This window comes from Merops nubicus, unplaced genomic scaffold, assembly GCF_000691845.1.
Source record: "Merops nubicus isolate BGI_N331 unplaced genomic scaffold, ASM69184v1 scaffold35550, whole genome shotgun sequence".
NCBI lineage: Eukaryota > Metazoa > Chordata > Aves > Coraciiformes > Meropidae > Merops > Merops nubicus.
In genome coordinates, this window is record NW_008585461.1 from 1 (window position 1) to 13030 (window position 13030).

Consider the following 13030-nt stretch of genomic DNA (forward strand, 5'->3'; position numbering starts at 1 on the left):
CCCTGGGGGGGGGTCGGGCTGGCCCTTCGTCCTGCTGGAACCCCGAGTCCTGCGGGGAGCGGTCGGGGCGAGGTGAAGTGAGGTGGGTGCTTCAAACTGCCCGAGCTCCTGGGGGCTTTGCTGGAGTGCTGCGTTGTGGCACCATTTGGGAAGCAAATGGGATGTTCTTGACTTAAAAGGTCATTTGTCCTGTCCTCATATCACCGTTGTGGGTGATAGGTTGTAGGGTTCTCCTACACCCTAATTGTGCAGCAGTAATCCCAAAGGGCACCGTGTCTTGGGGGATGGGGTTTCAAGGCATGGGGACCCCTCTGCTCTTCCCTGGCTCTGGTTTCTTCCCAGCTAGGTCTCTATGTCCAAGGTATGTCCCCAGGTGGGTCTCTGCATCCAATCTGTGTTCCCAGGTGGGTCTTTACAACAAATCTGTGTCCCCAGGTGGGTCTCTGTCCAATGTGTGTGCCCAGCTGGGTCTCTACATCCACCGTGTGGTCTCCCTTGGTGTGTTGCAGATTGTCGATCTGTTGCTCACGCACGGCGCCGACGTGAACATGGCAGACAAGCAGGGGAGGACACCGCTGATGATGGCTGCCTCAGAGGGACATCTGGGCACGGTGGAGTTTCTGCTTGCACAAGGTTAGAGCCCCAGCCACAGCGAGTCCCACCACGCTGTCCCCTGCACAGCTGGAATTTGGGATGTCGGGGTGGGGATTGTGATCCCACTGCTGGATCAGGCAGCAGGGAGGATCTCAGCACCATATCCAGCTTATGGGAGAACAAGATGAGGACAGTCATAGCCTTGATCTTGGCTGTCTGTTTTCGGGCAGGAGGAGGGTGCTCACATCCTCAAAACCACCCATTTGAGTTAGAAAATAAAATAACATATCACAGGTGCTTCGAGCACTGGGTTAAGAATTTGCCCTTGAACCATGCTTGGAAGTTTCCCCTTAGATGAAAACATCAGTAAATGATGATAAGGACTGTCAGCATCACCATGGAGCAGACAGGCAAGACTCCATCCACCCCAGGACCAGAGTTTGGGACACATTTTCACCCTTCCATTTTTGCTGCTGGTATTCTTGCCCACATTTTTGATACCAACATCAGCAGGAGTAAGACCCTGACACGGGCAAGGATTGGGTGGTTTTGTTGGAAGGAAAGCACAATTGTTTTGAAGGTAGTCTGCTCCTCAGCTTGGCACTCACAGATTCCCTTTGCTCAGCATTTCCAGTGTCTGATAACTCTTTCATTAGAAGTTACTCAGTCAACATGTTTGAGTTTTACTCATTTCTCCTACACAGAAATATTTGAGGTGAGTCAGAACAATACAGTGCCTGCGACCTGTGTGAACACGATTGTCTCTTATTTCTGTAGCTCCTTAGTGACTTTTTTGGTTTTTAACAAAAAGCCAGTGTTTGGTTGGGTTGTTTAGGTAATTTTCCATTAATTTGTGGCTAGAAATAGCATTTAATTTTTGTATTATTATTTGATGTTTTTATTTCAGGTAAGATCCCTTTTTGGAAGGGATATTTTTGTCATATCTTAAGTGACTGTGACTGACCTCTTAGCCAAAATGTGAGACACTTGAATACTTTATGTAGTAGCTGTAAGAACATTTTTTCACTGTAAAATTGTCAGTGTTGTGACCTGCATAGCGATGTGGCAGAGGTCAGTTTGAGGCATGAGTTTTTCATGAATTAATTGAATTCATTCTTTTCTCATGTTCTTTTTTTTAAAAAAATTCAAATTAACACTCTCCACGTTGAAGTTGCAATTTGGCCCCTTTTGCAGCTTGACTGAATCTGTGTAAAAGGCTTCAAGTAAGTGATTTTTCTTTGCCAGACTTAAGGACTCTGCATGTTGTTTAAGACTGACTCACTCAGTGGAGGATGAAAACACCAGATAATCTGATCTGGGCCATGGGATCACCAACAAATGCACGTAATGTTTCCCTGGCTCTTGGGACACTGAGAGCCCAAGAAGTCAAAAATATTAAAATCTTTTTTACTTTAAAAGGTCCTGAAGACCTTAATAAAGTCCACTAGATATGCTGTAACACACGGTCCTGAAAAGTCAGCTCAAGCCTGGGCAAAGTACAGTAATATATGGTGCATTTTAATTAAAATGGCTTTGACAATCCTGTTCAATGTTTCATTAAAATCAAAGTGTGTGAATCATAAGCCATAAGCATTAATTAGTGTGTTGCAAAGCAAGCCTCATTTGACTGTACTTGATTAACACAGTCAGCATTTGTAAACACTTTTTATTAGCAGAGGTGCAGTCACCAATCAATTTGGAATCTAAGTTTTTAGAGTTACCTGTTGCCCTCACTTAACACCCAGACATAACAGATGTGTAAGTTAAACATCCTGGGAGCAGCTCTGCTAAAGTTGGTGTTTATACAGATCTGTCTTACCCGGAGCAAAACAATTCCTGATGCTTCTTCTCTTTGGAGAGAGCTTTATTCACATCTCATTTTCCTGCAAAAATCAACCCCTGGGTGTTTTGGCTACCTTGGGGTACATGGTACGTGTGGGTGCTGCTCCTCAGTGTCACTGCCCCATGGTGCTGAGCCTCGTCCCCGTGGGGGTGACCCTGCCTGGGCACTGTGGCTGTGGATGCATCCTCTCTTACAGGAAGGATCCAACCATCGTGGCCACGCCCTGCTTCTTTTTGATGATCCAAGGGTCAATCATTTCTTTTTTGCCTCTAGCTGGCTCACTGTTCTGTGCCTCCTGGATGACAAATCATAAACTCCTGCATTTAGCCAGTGGTTTACCCAGACAAAATCTTTCCCACATGAAGTCATCTTAAGCCACTTGCCCTCAAAGCCATCAGTTTGTTTCATGTCTGAGTGCCTTCATACCAAGTAGGTCAGAGATCCCCAAAGGAGCAAAAGATGCCTTCAGAGTCAAGCAGAGGTTCTGCTGGGAGCCATGGCAGCATCAGGAGCTCGCTGCTTCTGCAGAGGTCGTGCCCAGCCTGCCTTGGAGCAGAGTTCTGGCATCTCTGGAGCTCTGCCTGTTGTCTGCTTGCCTAGGCCTCCAGCCTGCCTCATTGTACTCATACCCTGGAGTCTGTGCCCATCGCCCTCATGGTGCATCTCCTTCACTGGCCTGGAAGAGAATGGGATGGTTGAGTGATGTTGTGGTGTTCCAGCCTTCCCTCTTAATGCAGGAGCTTTCTCACCTGCTCCAGAAAAGGCAGAGGGGAACCACAAGAGAAGACTTTGACAGTTTGATTGTAAGAAAGTAGCTGTTATGAATAAGGAGGAATGACATGAGGATTTATCTTGCTTTGCTGAGCAAAAGTTGTCTTTGAGTCAGTTGAGGATCATCTGGAAGGCTTTCATAGAATCACTGTGGTCAGAAGAGACCTTTAAGATGATTGAGTCAACTGTTAGCCCAGCACTGCCAGGTCCTCACTGACCCTCATCACCACATCTCCATGGCTTGGAAACTCCTCCAGGGATGAGGACTCCACCACTGCCCTGGGCAGCCTCTTCTAGGCCTTGACAGCCCCTTCAGAGAGGAGATTTTTCCCCATGTCTAGCCTAAAACTCCCCTGGTGCAACTTGAGGCCATTTACTCTCATCATATCCCATGTTCCTTGAGAGAAGATGCCAACCCCCACCTGGCTCAAACCTCCTTTTGGGAGGTTGTAGGGAGCTTCAGGAGGGTTCCTGGGTGCAGTGCGAGCAGTGTGAGAGAACCTATGATGTTGGGAGTTGATGTTGTCCATCCCCTAGCTTGTACATTTGAGCTGCCTTGCGGGCAGTGTCCCTTGTTGGCACACCAGGTTGCCTCAGACATTGTTTGCCACCCCCTCGCTGGCACTCCACGGAGACCTGCAACAAGCAGGACACTGCTGAGAGCTCCAGGCAGAGGTTTCTGAACACATCCTGAGCAAACGTTCATGTGTTGTGCTCCTCCACAAACTGAAAGTTGGGCAGGCTGGAAGACGGATGGGTTTGCTGTCGTCCAGGCGGTGTGTTCCCACCAGGGGAGGTGTCAGCTGCAACGAACAGGAAGCTTCAGAAACTTCCCATCACTCCTCCACTTGCTGAGCCTTCTAGAGCCTGCAACTTAGAGTTTACCTACAGGAGAAAAACCCTGCAGCAGCAGCAGTTCATGCCAGCCTGCTGGCAGAAGCATCCCGCAGGTAGCCGCGGTTCCTCGGCGGAGCAGAGCTGGTAGCAATCTCTTCTGCCCTGCCTGCCTGTGCCATGGCAACAGGAGTTGTCTTCGTGCCACGAGGAGGAGCCTCCACTTGGTGCTGCTGTTGGGAGCTCAGATGCGTGTCCATATGCCGGGAGGAGCAGTACTGACCCCTCGGTGTGGCAGCGCCGCTTCTTCAGCCAAGAAAACGTCAGGTCCCCTCTCCTTGGCTTGCAGTTGGCAGTAGTTTATCCCCCAACGTTGTATTTATATTGGGTAAAGTTCAGGGAGAAATACTCCTGGAAATTGTGTTGATGTGGGTAAAGGGGAGGGGAGTGAAGAGAGGAAAATATTTGCTTTTTTAGAAGAACTGAGCTGAATTGACTTAGTTCCCCTTGGTGTATGCCATGACCTGCTGAAATAGCAAAGTAGTCTCCATCTCTGACTCACATAGGCTGGAATGGGTTTTGATTAAATTAGAAAAAAGCAGTTAAAAAGAAAGATTGATGTCTCAGATGAGAGATGTCAAATCCACCCTGCTGCTCAGAAGATGTTTGCCAGAAAAGCCTACGGAGCTAGGTGTGAAAAAGTTTGCAGCTTGGTGTGAATAAAATCATAAACTCGTTTGCCACAGTTCCCGTTTGAAGTTGCCGTGGAGGGTGGGATCCACAGTGGGAAAAATGTTAATAAAGTAATTAATAATTATGTACATAGCTCTCGAAAAATAAGCTGTCATCACTAAGTAGACGGTTCATCGTATCGTAGCGCTCAACAGAGAGCTCTAAAGTGAACATATGCCTGTTCTGCAGGTGCCTCCATTTCTCTGATGGACAAGGAGGGCTTGACAGCCCTCAGCTGGGCTTGTCTGAAGGGACATCTCTCCGTGGTGCGTTCCCTGGTGGAGAACGGGGCAGCCACCGACCACGCGGACAAGAACGGGCGCACGCCGCTGGACCTGGCCGCCTTCTACGGCGACGCGGAGGTGGTGAGTGGCCAGGGCTGCCCCCGGGAGGAGATGGGCAGCTGGAAACAGGGAACTTGGGCTTGAGGTGGCAACAAGCATACAGAGTCATGGAATGGTTTGGGTGGGAAGGGACCTTTCAAGATCATCTAGTCCATTGTGCCTGCAGCAACCAGGGGCTTCTTCCGCTAGAGCAGGGTGCTCAGAGCTCTGTCCAACCTCCCCTGGGATGGTTCCAGGGATGGGGCATCCACCACCTCTCTGGGCAACCTGGGCCAGGGGCTCACCACACTCAGTGTAAAAATTTCTTCCTTCTCTCTAGTCTAAATCTCTCTCTTTTAGTTTAAACCCATCACTCCTTAGTCCTGTCACAACAGGCCCTGCTAAAATTTTTATCACCAGCTTTCTGACAGGCCCCTTTAAGTCCTGAAAGGCCACCAGAAGGACTCCCCAGAGCCTTCTTTTCTCCAGGCTGAACAAGCCCAACTCTCCCAGCCTGGCCTCCCAGCAGAGGGGTTCCACCCTCAGATCATTTCTGTGGCCCTGGCCCTCCATCCCTGCATGTGCTTCCACAGAGGACAGCGCATGAGGTTGATGGACCCTCAGCCCCCGTGGCGATGGGTTTAACCCAAGCAGTGGAGCAGAACAAGCTCCTGCTGCTCGTACATCCCCAGCAGCGGGCGAAGGTCTCGCCCAGGAGCAGAACCGAGCGTTGGGCTTCTCGTTGCAGGTTCAGTTCCTGGTGGACCACGGGGCCATGATCGAGCACGTGGACTACAGCGGGATGCGGCCCCTGGACAGGGCGGTGGGCTGCCGCAACACCTCGGTCGTCGTCACCCTCCTGAAGAAAGGAGCCAAGATAGGTAGGGACAAGGGGACAGTGCAGCTCGGGGCTCGGGCAGGACCCGGGCAGTGGGCACCTCGACCCAGAGGCAGGTCCAGCCCCGGGTGCTGCTCCACGCTCCCAAAGCAGCCGGCCAGTCGCGGGCTCCGGCTTAAAACGGGGAAACTTTTTGGTTTACTGTCGGATTACTGAGCGAAGTTAATCGATAAACAACTGTTTCTTTGGCAAGGTCTTTCCTCTGGTAATGCTTTTTCTATCTTTACTAGTCTGAGTCGGCAAACGTACTCTGTCCATGCCTTGCTGTGAGCTGCTGCCTCCACTTGCTCTGTGTATGCTTCCAGACCTTAGTGTTACCTGCACCGCGCCACACAGCTCCTCGCGTTGCGTTTTCCTGTGAAAGGGGATTTTGCTGGTGCATTGGCTTCTTTGCTGCCTGCCTCTCACAGCTGCTTTTTTTCCTTTCTTTTTTTTTTTTTTTTCACCTTCATCCATTTTTTTTTCCCCCTCTCTCCTACAACTTTTTGTTTTCTCCTTTCTTTGAAGGTTGTCAGACGTTACCGAGTCGCCCACGAGGTATATCTCATTGCTGTCAGCATCAGCTTCGATCTGATAGCTTTGTCAGCCTTGCTTTCTCCTGTTTGATTTAGCCTGCATGCGTCCCCAGCACCTCTAATCTTTTTAATTTACCTCACCTTCAAATAATTTTTTTAATGACTGTTGCAGAGAATAACTTGAACTCAAAAACTAACCTCGTTCCCCCAAAACGTACTGAATCTACTTATAGATTATTGTTGACTTATTCTTCACCCACACTAATGAGTCGTCCCCAAATTTTTGCCACCCCTTCCCTCCCAGTGGTAGCCCTTGAGGTCACAACTGGCTCTGCCCTGGCAGGTCCCTCTGCAGAGCCAGTGTGTCCCCAGCCCAGCAGACGCACGAGCAGCACTCAGACACAACCTTCCCTTTGTCACATTTTCTACTTTAATGGACTTTCTACTCTAGTATTCCATGTCTTGGGAAGCTGGAAATCCCAGTCCACTTAAGCACAAAGCACCTGTCGACAGTCCAAGTACAGATTTCCCAGTACACTCCCAGAGATTTCAATTGGGAAATGCTTTTATGTAACCACTCTGATTTTTCCTTTTAAGTATTTTATTTCCCCCACCCTGGCTGGTTCCACAACCAGCACTGCCCTCTTGTGGAAGTGGCTCCTGGCATTTCCCAGCCCATCCTGGTGCTGGTAATTAGGAGTAGCCTTAATGACTTCCAAGGAAAAACCATTGCACTGTGGATGACGTTAATTTAAGTGCGAGAGGAATTGTCAGCTCAGTCATTTGGAGCACTCTGCCCTTTGACCATGCCAAGTTGTTCTCTCCAGCAGAAATTCCCACCCCAGGATATTTTTTCCACCCAGCTTCCTACCACCCTTGCATTGTATGAGTTTTTTACCCATCATGCATCCTGTACACTACAGGTCCAGCAACATGGGCGATGGCAACCTCCAAACCAGACATCATGATCATCCTGTTGAGCAAGCTGATGGAGGAGGGAGACATGTTTTATAAGGTGAGAAGGGTGTTTTTGGAAAGATTAAACAGATGCAGCTTGCAGGGGAACTTTGGATGAGGTTTTGGCTGAGCAGTGCTGCTGCCTTAACCCGTGGCAAGTCAAAGCAACTGCTCACAGCTTCCCTTGTGTTGCAGATAGTTTGGGTTTGTTTAGTGGGGTTGCAGAGGGGGGGATTAATTGATCAAATCTGTAATGAAGCTGAAGCAAAGCCAGGGCTCTCTGCCTCCTGGAGTTGAGCCAGTACTTCATTTCCTCTTTGAGAACATCAGTACTCGAGTCTTTAACAGAGATTTGGAGTGTTGATGTCACTGCATCAGATCTGGCAAGGTTGTCATTACCTAGCAGGATGACTGCTGTGGAACAAGGCAACAGGATAGTATATCCCAGGAAAACTCATGGAAGAAACTTTTTGCAATGAAAACAGATTGTGAGGACACAGATGGCTCTGTCGTGTCCTTTAGCCCATGGGATACATTCCACAATTGCAGTTAGAGAGTCTTTTTACTCTTGTGTTTATTTTAAGCCCATCTTTAAAACCTGGAGACATGCACACACACACTAAATGTGCAAGTACAACAATGATTCACTGTTAGGCTCCTAAGGGTGAAGCAGAAAATATGCAAAGCTGGCATTGTAACTGGAGTTATCTGCCAGAGATACATGATACAGCTGAGAAACCTGAGTCTACAAGGTTTTAAAGCTTACTATTCGTAGCTGCAAAATGTGTGTCTGGGTCGTCGTGAGTTGCACGTGTCCTAGATCCCATTTTGCCCTCTTTCTTTCACCCTAGGTGCCATGGCTAACCCCTCTCCAGGGCATAGATCATCCCATCCCAAAATTGGGTGCCCAAAATAGCAAAGATGAGTCACCCTTTGAAGGTGACTGTGGTGTCCCAATAACTATAAAAGGAACCCAGTTGACTGGCTTAGATGTAGATACCTGATTTTTCGACATCTGAAGTCCAGGGAGATGGATCTCAACCCATTTGTCCAACTTCAAAGTCACATTGTTGTCATAACCTTTATCTTTGCTGTTGCAGAGGCTTTTCTGAGCCCCAGGAACTCCACCCAAAGTCCAGATTTTGTATTCTTTACCCTCCCTGGTGGTTATTAAGCTTTGGGTGTAGTGTGTTCTCCAGAAACGGGTTACTGATTACCCAGCTCAAATGACCATCCATCCAGAAACCAGATGGAGTTGTCTCAAGTTAACATAACACGATTCCTATGACAGCTCTGTGTGAAGTGGGAGAACCCAACCTGCACAAGGCATCTGCATCTCCAGATCAGATGTTCCCTTGGTCAGACGTTCTGGCTTTCCTTCCTAGAAAAGAGCTAAATCGTGAAGTCATGTTACCTTAACCACCTAAATCATTCCTGGGGCTGGTGAGTGAGTTCTCTGCAGTGAAGTAAACTCAACCCAAGGATGGATTTTGACACGTTCTCCTTCTATTAGAAAGGTAAAGTGAAGGAGGCTGCCCAGCGCTACCAGTACGCTCTGAAGAAATTCCCCAGGGAAGGGTTTGGAGAAGACCTGAAAACCTTCCGTGAGCTGAAGGTCTCACTCCTCCTCAACCTCTCCCGATGTCGAAGGAAAATGAACGTAAGTGTCCCCACTCTTGGTGGCCTTAGTGCCAGCTGCCAGCTTTCTGCCTGTGCACAGAGCCACCTCCATCCCGTAGTCGTGCGCTGACCTCTGAGATCTCTCCTCTGTGTAACCTGGTTGTCCTTCACAGAGCACTGACTGGTTTTAGGATTCAAAAGAAGGAATGATTTAATATGCATTTCTGATGATTAAAAATTCATTGCTATGTTTATAGCTTTTTGAATTTTTTATTACTCCCTTTTGATGAGGATGTGAATTGGGGGTGGAGGCATTTTCCAGATTTCTAGGGCAGCGGAGAGGGAGGAGCCAGGAGATGTGCTCCTTTGAATACTAATTAATTTTAAATGAAGGAGCATATGCTTGGGGGGGCTAGCACTTCCCCAGGGCAGTGACTCATCCAGAAACACCCCCACATACTCCCTCTCCTCCCAGAACTGCCAGATCACTGTCACCCTCCCTGCTCCAATCCAGCAGCACCTAGCGACCAGCTCCTGCAGCGCCTGGTCCTCCAGCAAAGTCCCACCTTCCCCTTGCTCTGCCTGCAGAGGCTTTCACCTCTGCAACTTAAAGAGTCTCCCCATGGGCTTGAAAAGTGAAATCACCACCAAGGCCATGAGCCAGTGGAGATTACACTGGAGGGGAAGGGGTTTTGTGACACTTGAATCTCTTTAAGCTGTGAGGGGGAAAGAGGAAAAGCAAGGGAAGTGAAATCTGAGTGTTGGTGGAGAAACAACACAGCCTGTAGAAAAAGTGTGAACCTTCCCTTTGAACAACCTGCAGCTAAGCCTGCGCTCGAAGGACAAGATTTTTGGCTTGTTGTTAAGGAGGATCCCAAGTTTTGAAATAGAAAATTTCAGAGGATTATAATGGCTCATGCAGTTTTTGCACCTGCAAAGGTACCTGCCTCTTGACTTCCCAGTTTAGCCTTGTAGGCAACAGCTCTTCAGTAACTGCTGCTGAAGGTGCAGACAGAGGTATGAGCTTCCCCAGGCAGGCGTCCAGTAGCAAGAGTTTCCTTACTGAGGTTTTGAAGAAATCAGGAGCACTCTCCAGTCCTTTCTCCCAGAAGTGCCCAGGGTCATTGCCCAAGTCAACCAAATCAATCCAAAGCAAGGTTTGGTTGTGAAATGAAAGCCCCTCCACTGGGCAGAGGTCTCCTCAAGTGCTGAGCTTCAGCTGAGCTAAGTGGTACATGAAGCATTGGGGAGCAGGCAGGGGAGGATGGCTGGAGGCTTGGAACCACAGCTGATGCTCTGATCTCGTGGCACTGCCACTCAGGAGTGCCTGGAGCAGTCTCCATCCTGTGCTGTCACCCTCTCCCTCCCCACTCCCAAACCCCTCCCAGGTGAGGTGTCGGGGAGAGGCAAGGCACAGTGGAACGAGACCTTTGCCAGGCAAGTCCTGTTTGTAGCTGCTGAGGTGTCACAGTCCCTTCCACTCTGGGCAGTTCTGTTCAGCCCCTCCAAAGTCTGCCAGTGTGTTGCAGTGGGAAGCAGAGGGCGTGGGAAGGGTTTCCTATCGCTTTCAACTATGGAAAAAAATCCTTCATGAGATAACATTCCAGCCTCTGCAAGACCAGATGTTTCCTCAAGACTGGAGGTTGTTGGAGAGGGCTTGCATGCACTTGTTGGGGACATAATCAGTGAGAACAGAGCCAGGGGCACGCTGGCCTCTGTGGGTGCTGACAGCTTCGAGAGGGCTTGGAGTCTTTGGACGTGCCGTCGTAGCTCTCTGGCTGTGAATGCTGCTGAGTCCATGTGAAACTTTCTGGTACCACCAAATTTTCCTTGGTACATGGAAAAAAAAAATAGTTCTTATTAAGTGTGTTTCCTTCCCGAACTGTATATGTTTTTTTTGTTTCTCTATCTATTCAATTACTTACCTGCACACCTATTGTAATGACAGGATTTTGGAATGGCGGAGGAGTTTGCTACTAAGGCACTGGAGCTGAAACCGAAATCTTATGAAGCTTACTATGCAAGAGCAAGGGCCAAACGCAGCAGCAGGTGAGGAGAGAGAGAGAGAAGAGTGCCAGGGGCTGGTCTCCTCAAGCCTGGCCACACTGAGGTGATCATCCACTGTGCAAAAGTGTCCCCATGGGAAGAAAGGGCAAAGGAACATTCATTAATGAGATTACAAACCTGTCAGACTCCAAAGTGACACCCTCCCTCATTTGGTAATTTCTGGAGGCAGCTGAATGCAAATGTTTTGAGAGGTTCATCTTAGTTGAGCTTTAGACATCTTAGTACACTGGAAACCTTTGCACCAAAGTTGGGTATTTTAAAAATACACTTGAGTTCAGCCACAATTTGGACTTAGTGTAAATATGACTCATGGAAGCCCTGGGGCCTGTGTTAGGCAGGAGGGCAGACTCATTCATCACTGTGGTCTCCTCTGGCCTTAAAATCTGTGTTTCTCTGTCCTACAGCACTTTTTGCAAGGCAGAAGCTGCTGCAGTGACTGTGCAGGCAGACACCAGCCGCTGAGCTTTCAGCCACAGCTTTGTGCTCGGGGCACTGCAGCCAGCTTCCAGCAAGCTGCAGCACTGGGGTCTCTCTGCATCTCAGGTGGAGCACAGAGGGGTCCCTTGTTAAGCTCCCTGAAGGCTAAAAAGTATGACTAGATTGATCTCAGGACCAATCAGTGCCATACCTAAAGGAGCAGGAGGGCTTGCTTTGGAGTCCTGTGCTCAAGAGCTGGCCACGCTGGCACTGCACACATCTCAGCTCTCAACAGCAGCCCAAGTGCCTCCTGTGTCCATGCAGAGAGTCACCAGCAGCCAGAGGTGTGTGAGTCCACCCGTGCAGACATCATAGTCCAGCAGACACCCCCACTGATGGACCTTCTGTGCTGGAGGTGATGTGTGGGTCCAGGCTCCTGGCCCACGTGGTGCTGTGCAGCCTGGTCCACCAGCTCTGGCTGTGGGAGGTGAAGCCAGGACCTCCTGTTCTGCAGAGAAGTCCTGCTAGCTGAGCCACACTGACCTCATGCCTCCCCTTTAATGGTTTTCCTCTCTATTGTTTCCAAAACACTGGTAAGGAAGCATAAGAACCGGGTTCCTTTCCAGATGATATCAGCCTCCCCACACACAAGAGTCCTTTTCTCCCAAGGTCTCTCCAGCAGAAACGGTCTCCACTTTGGCTTTTTCTGTTTCCCAGTGTGTGCCCAGCAGCACAGGCTGGGGAACAGGAAGTTTTTCCTTCCTCCACTTGGTTTTCAATGGCTTGTGCAAAAGCTTAGGCTGGTGTTGGGGAGTTTTTTGCTGTGACCATCCCCCCACATGACAGTCGTGTTCAAGCAGATGGTTTTGCTCACGAGCAAACAGTGTCCCTGTAAATGACAACACCCTTCCCCAAACCCACACCTCCCTTTTACTCCTCACAGACTGCTCTCTCCCTTGCAGAGGCTCCCCTGGGGGGCTCACAGGCTCCCTAACCTTGCTCGATCCCTTCCTTCTGAAGAAGTTAGCCAGATCCATCACCAAACTGGAGAGACAAGCCTCGCCCGGAGCGCTGACCCGTGGGAGCCCCGGCACACCGGGGCAGCCCTGACACTGGGTGGGCTTGGCATCAGGCAGGAGTTAGCTTCCCCCTGGCATCAGCCGTTACAGCCCCAGCTGATCTGCTCTTGTCTGCAGCAGTGCTGAGCCTGGCTCTTGGCTGGCAGTGCTGTGGCTTCCCCTTCACTGGCACGGGGCAGGGCTCATGGTGGGCTCTGAGGGTCTTTCACTTGCCTGTAGCACACTGCACAGGGCAGGCGTTATTGCTAGTGTGGGTTGTGCCATCTCAGGACCGTTCCCCTCTTCTCCAGAAAGGCTGGCAGTGTTTTCCTTCAGCTTGAATAGAATAAACCTGAGGGAGGCAGCTGAGACCGAGTGTGAGACCCGGCGAGCGGTGGCGG

The 13030-nt window shown here is 49.6% G+C and overlaps 1 protein-coding gene across 1 annotated transcript in view; it reads left to right on the top strand.

The window, feature by feature from the left end:
- Positions 1 to 509: 509 nt before the first annotated feature.
- TANC2 (tetratricopeptide repeat, ankyrin repeat and coiled-coil containing 2) overlaps positions 510 to 13030 on the top strand; it is a gene marked incomplete at its 5' end in the record, with an annotated part of 14565 nt that continues 2044 nt past the window's right edge. Inside the window, 7 exons of the mRNA XM_008947565.1 lie at positions 510 to 633; positions 4964 to 5139; positions 5846 to 5978; positions 6503 to 6532; positions 7434 to 7525; positions 8981 to 9127; positions 11036 to 11136. Of these exons, the coding sequence (XP_008945813.1) occupies positions 510 to 633; positions 4964 to 5139; positions 5846 to 5978; positions 6503 to 6532; positions 7434 to 7525; positions 8981 to 9127; positions 11036 to 11136 (803 nt within the window). The remainder of the gene's footprint in view (positions 634 to 4963; positions 5140 to 5845; positions 5979 to 6502; positions 6533 to 7433; positions 7526 to 8980; positions 9128 to 11035; positions 11137 to 13030) is intronic.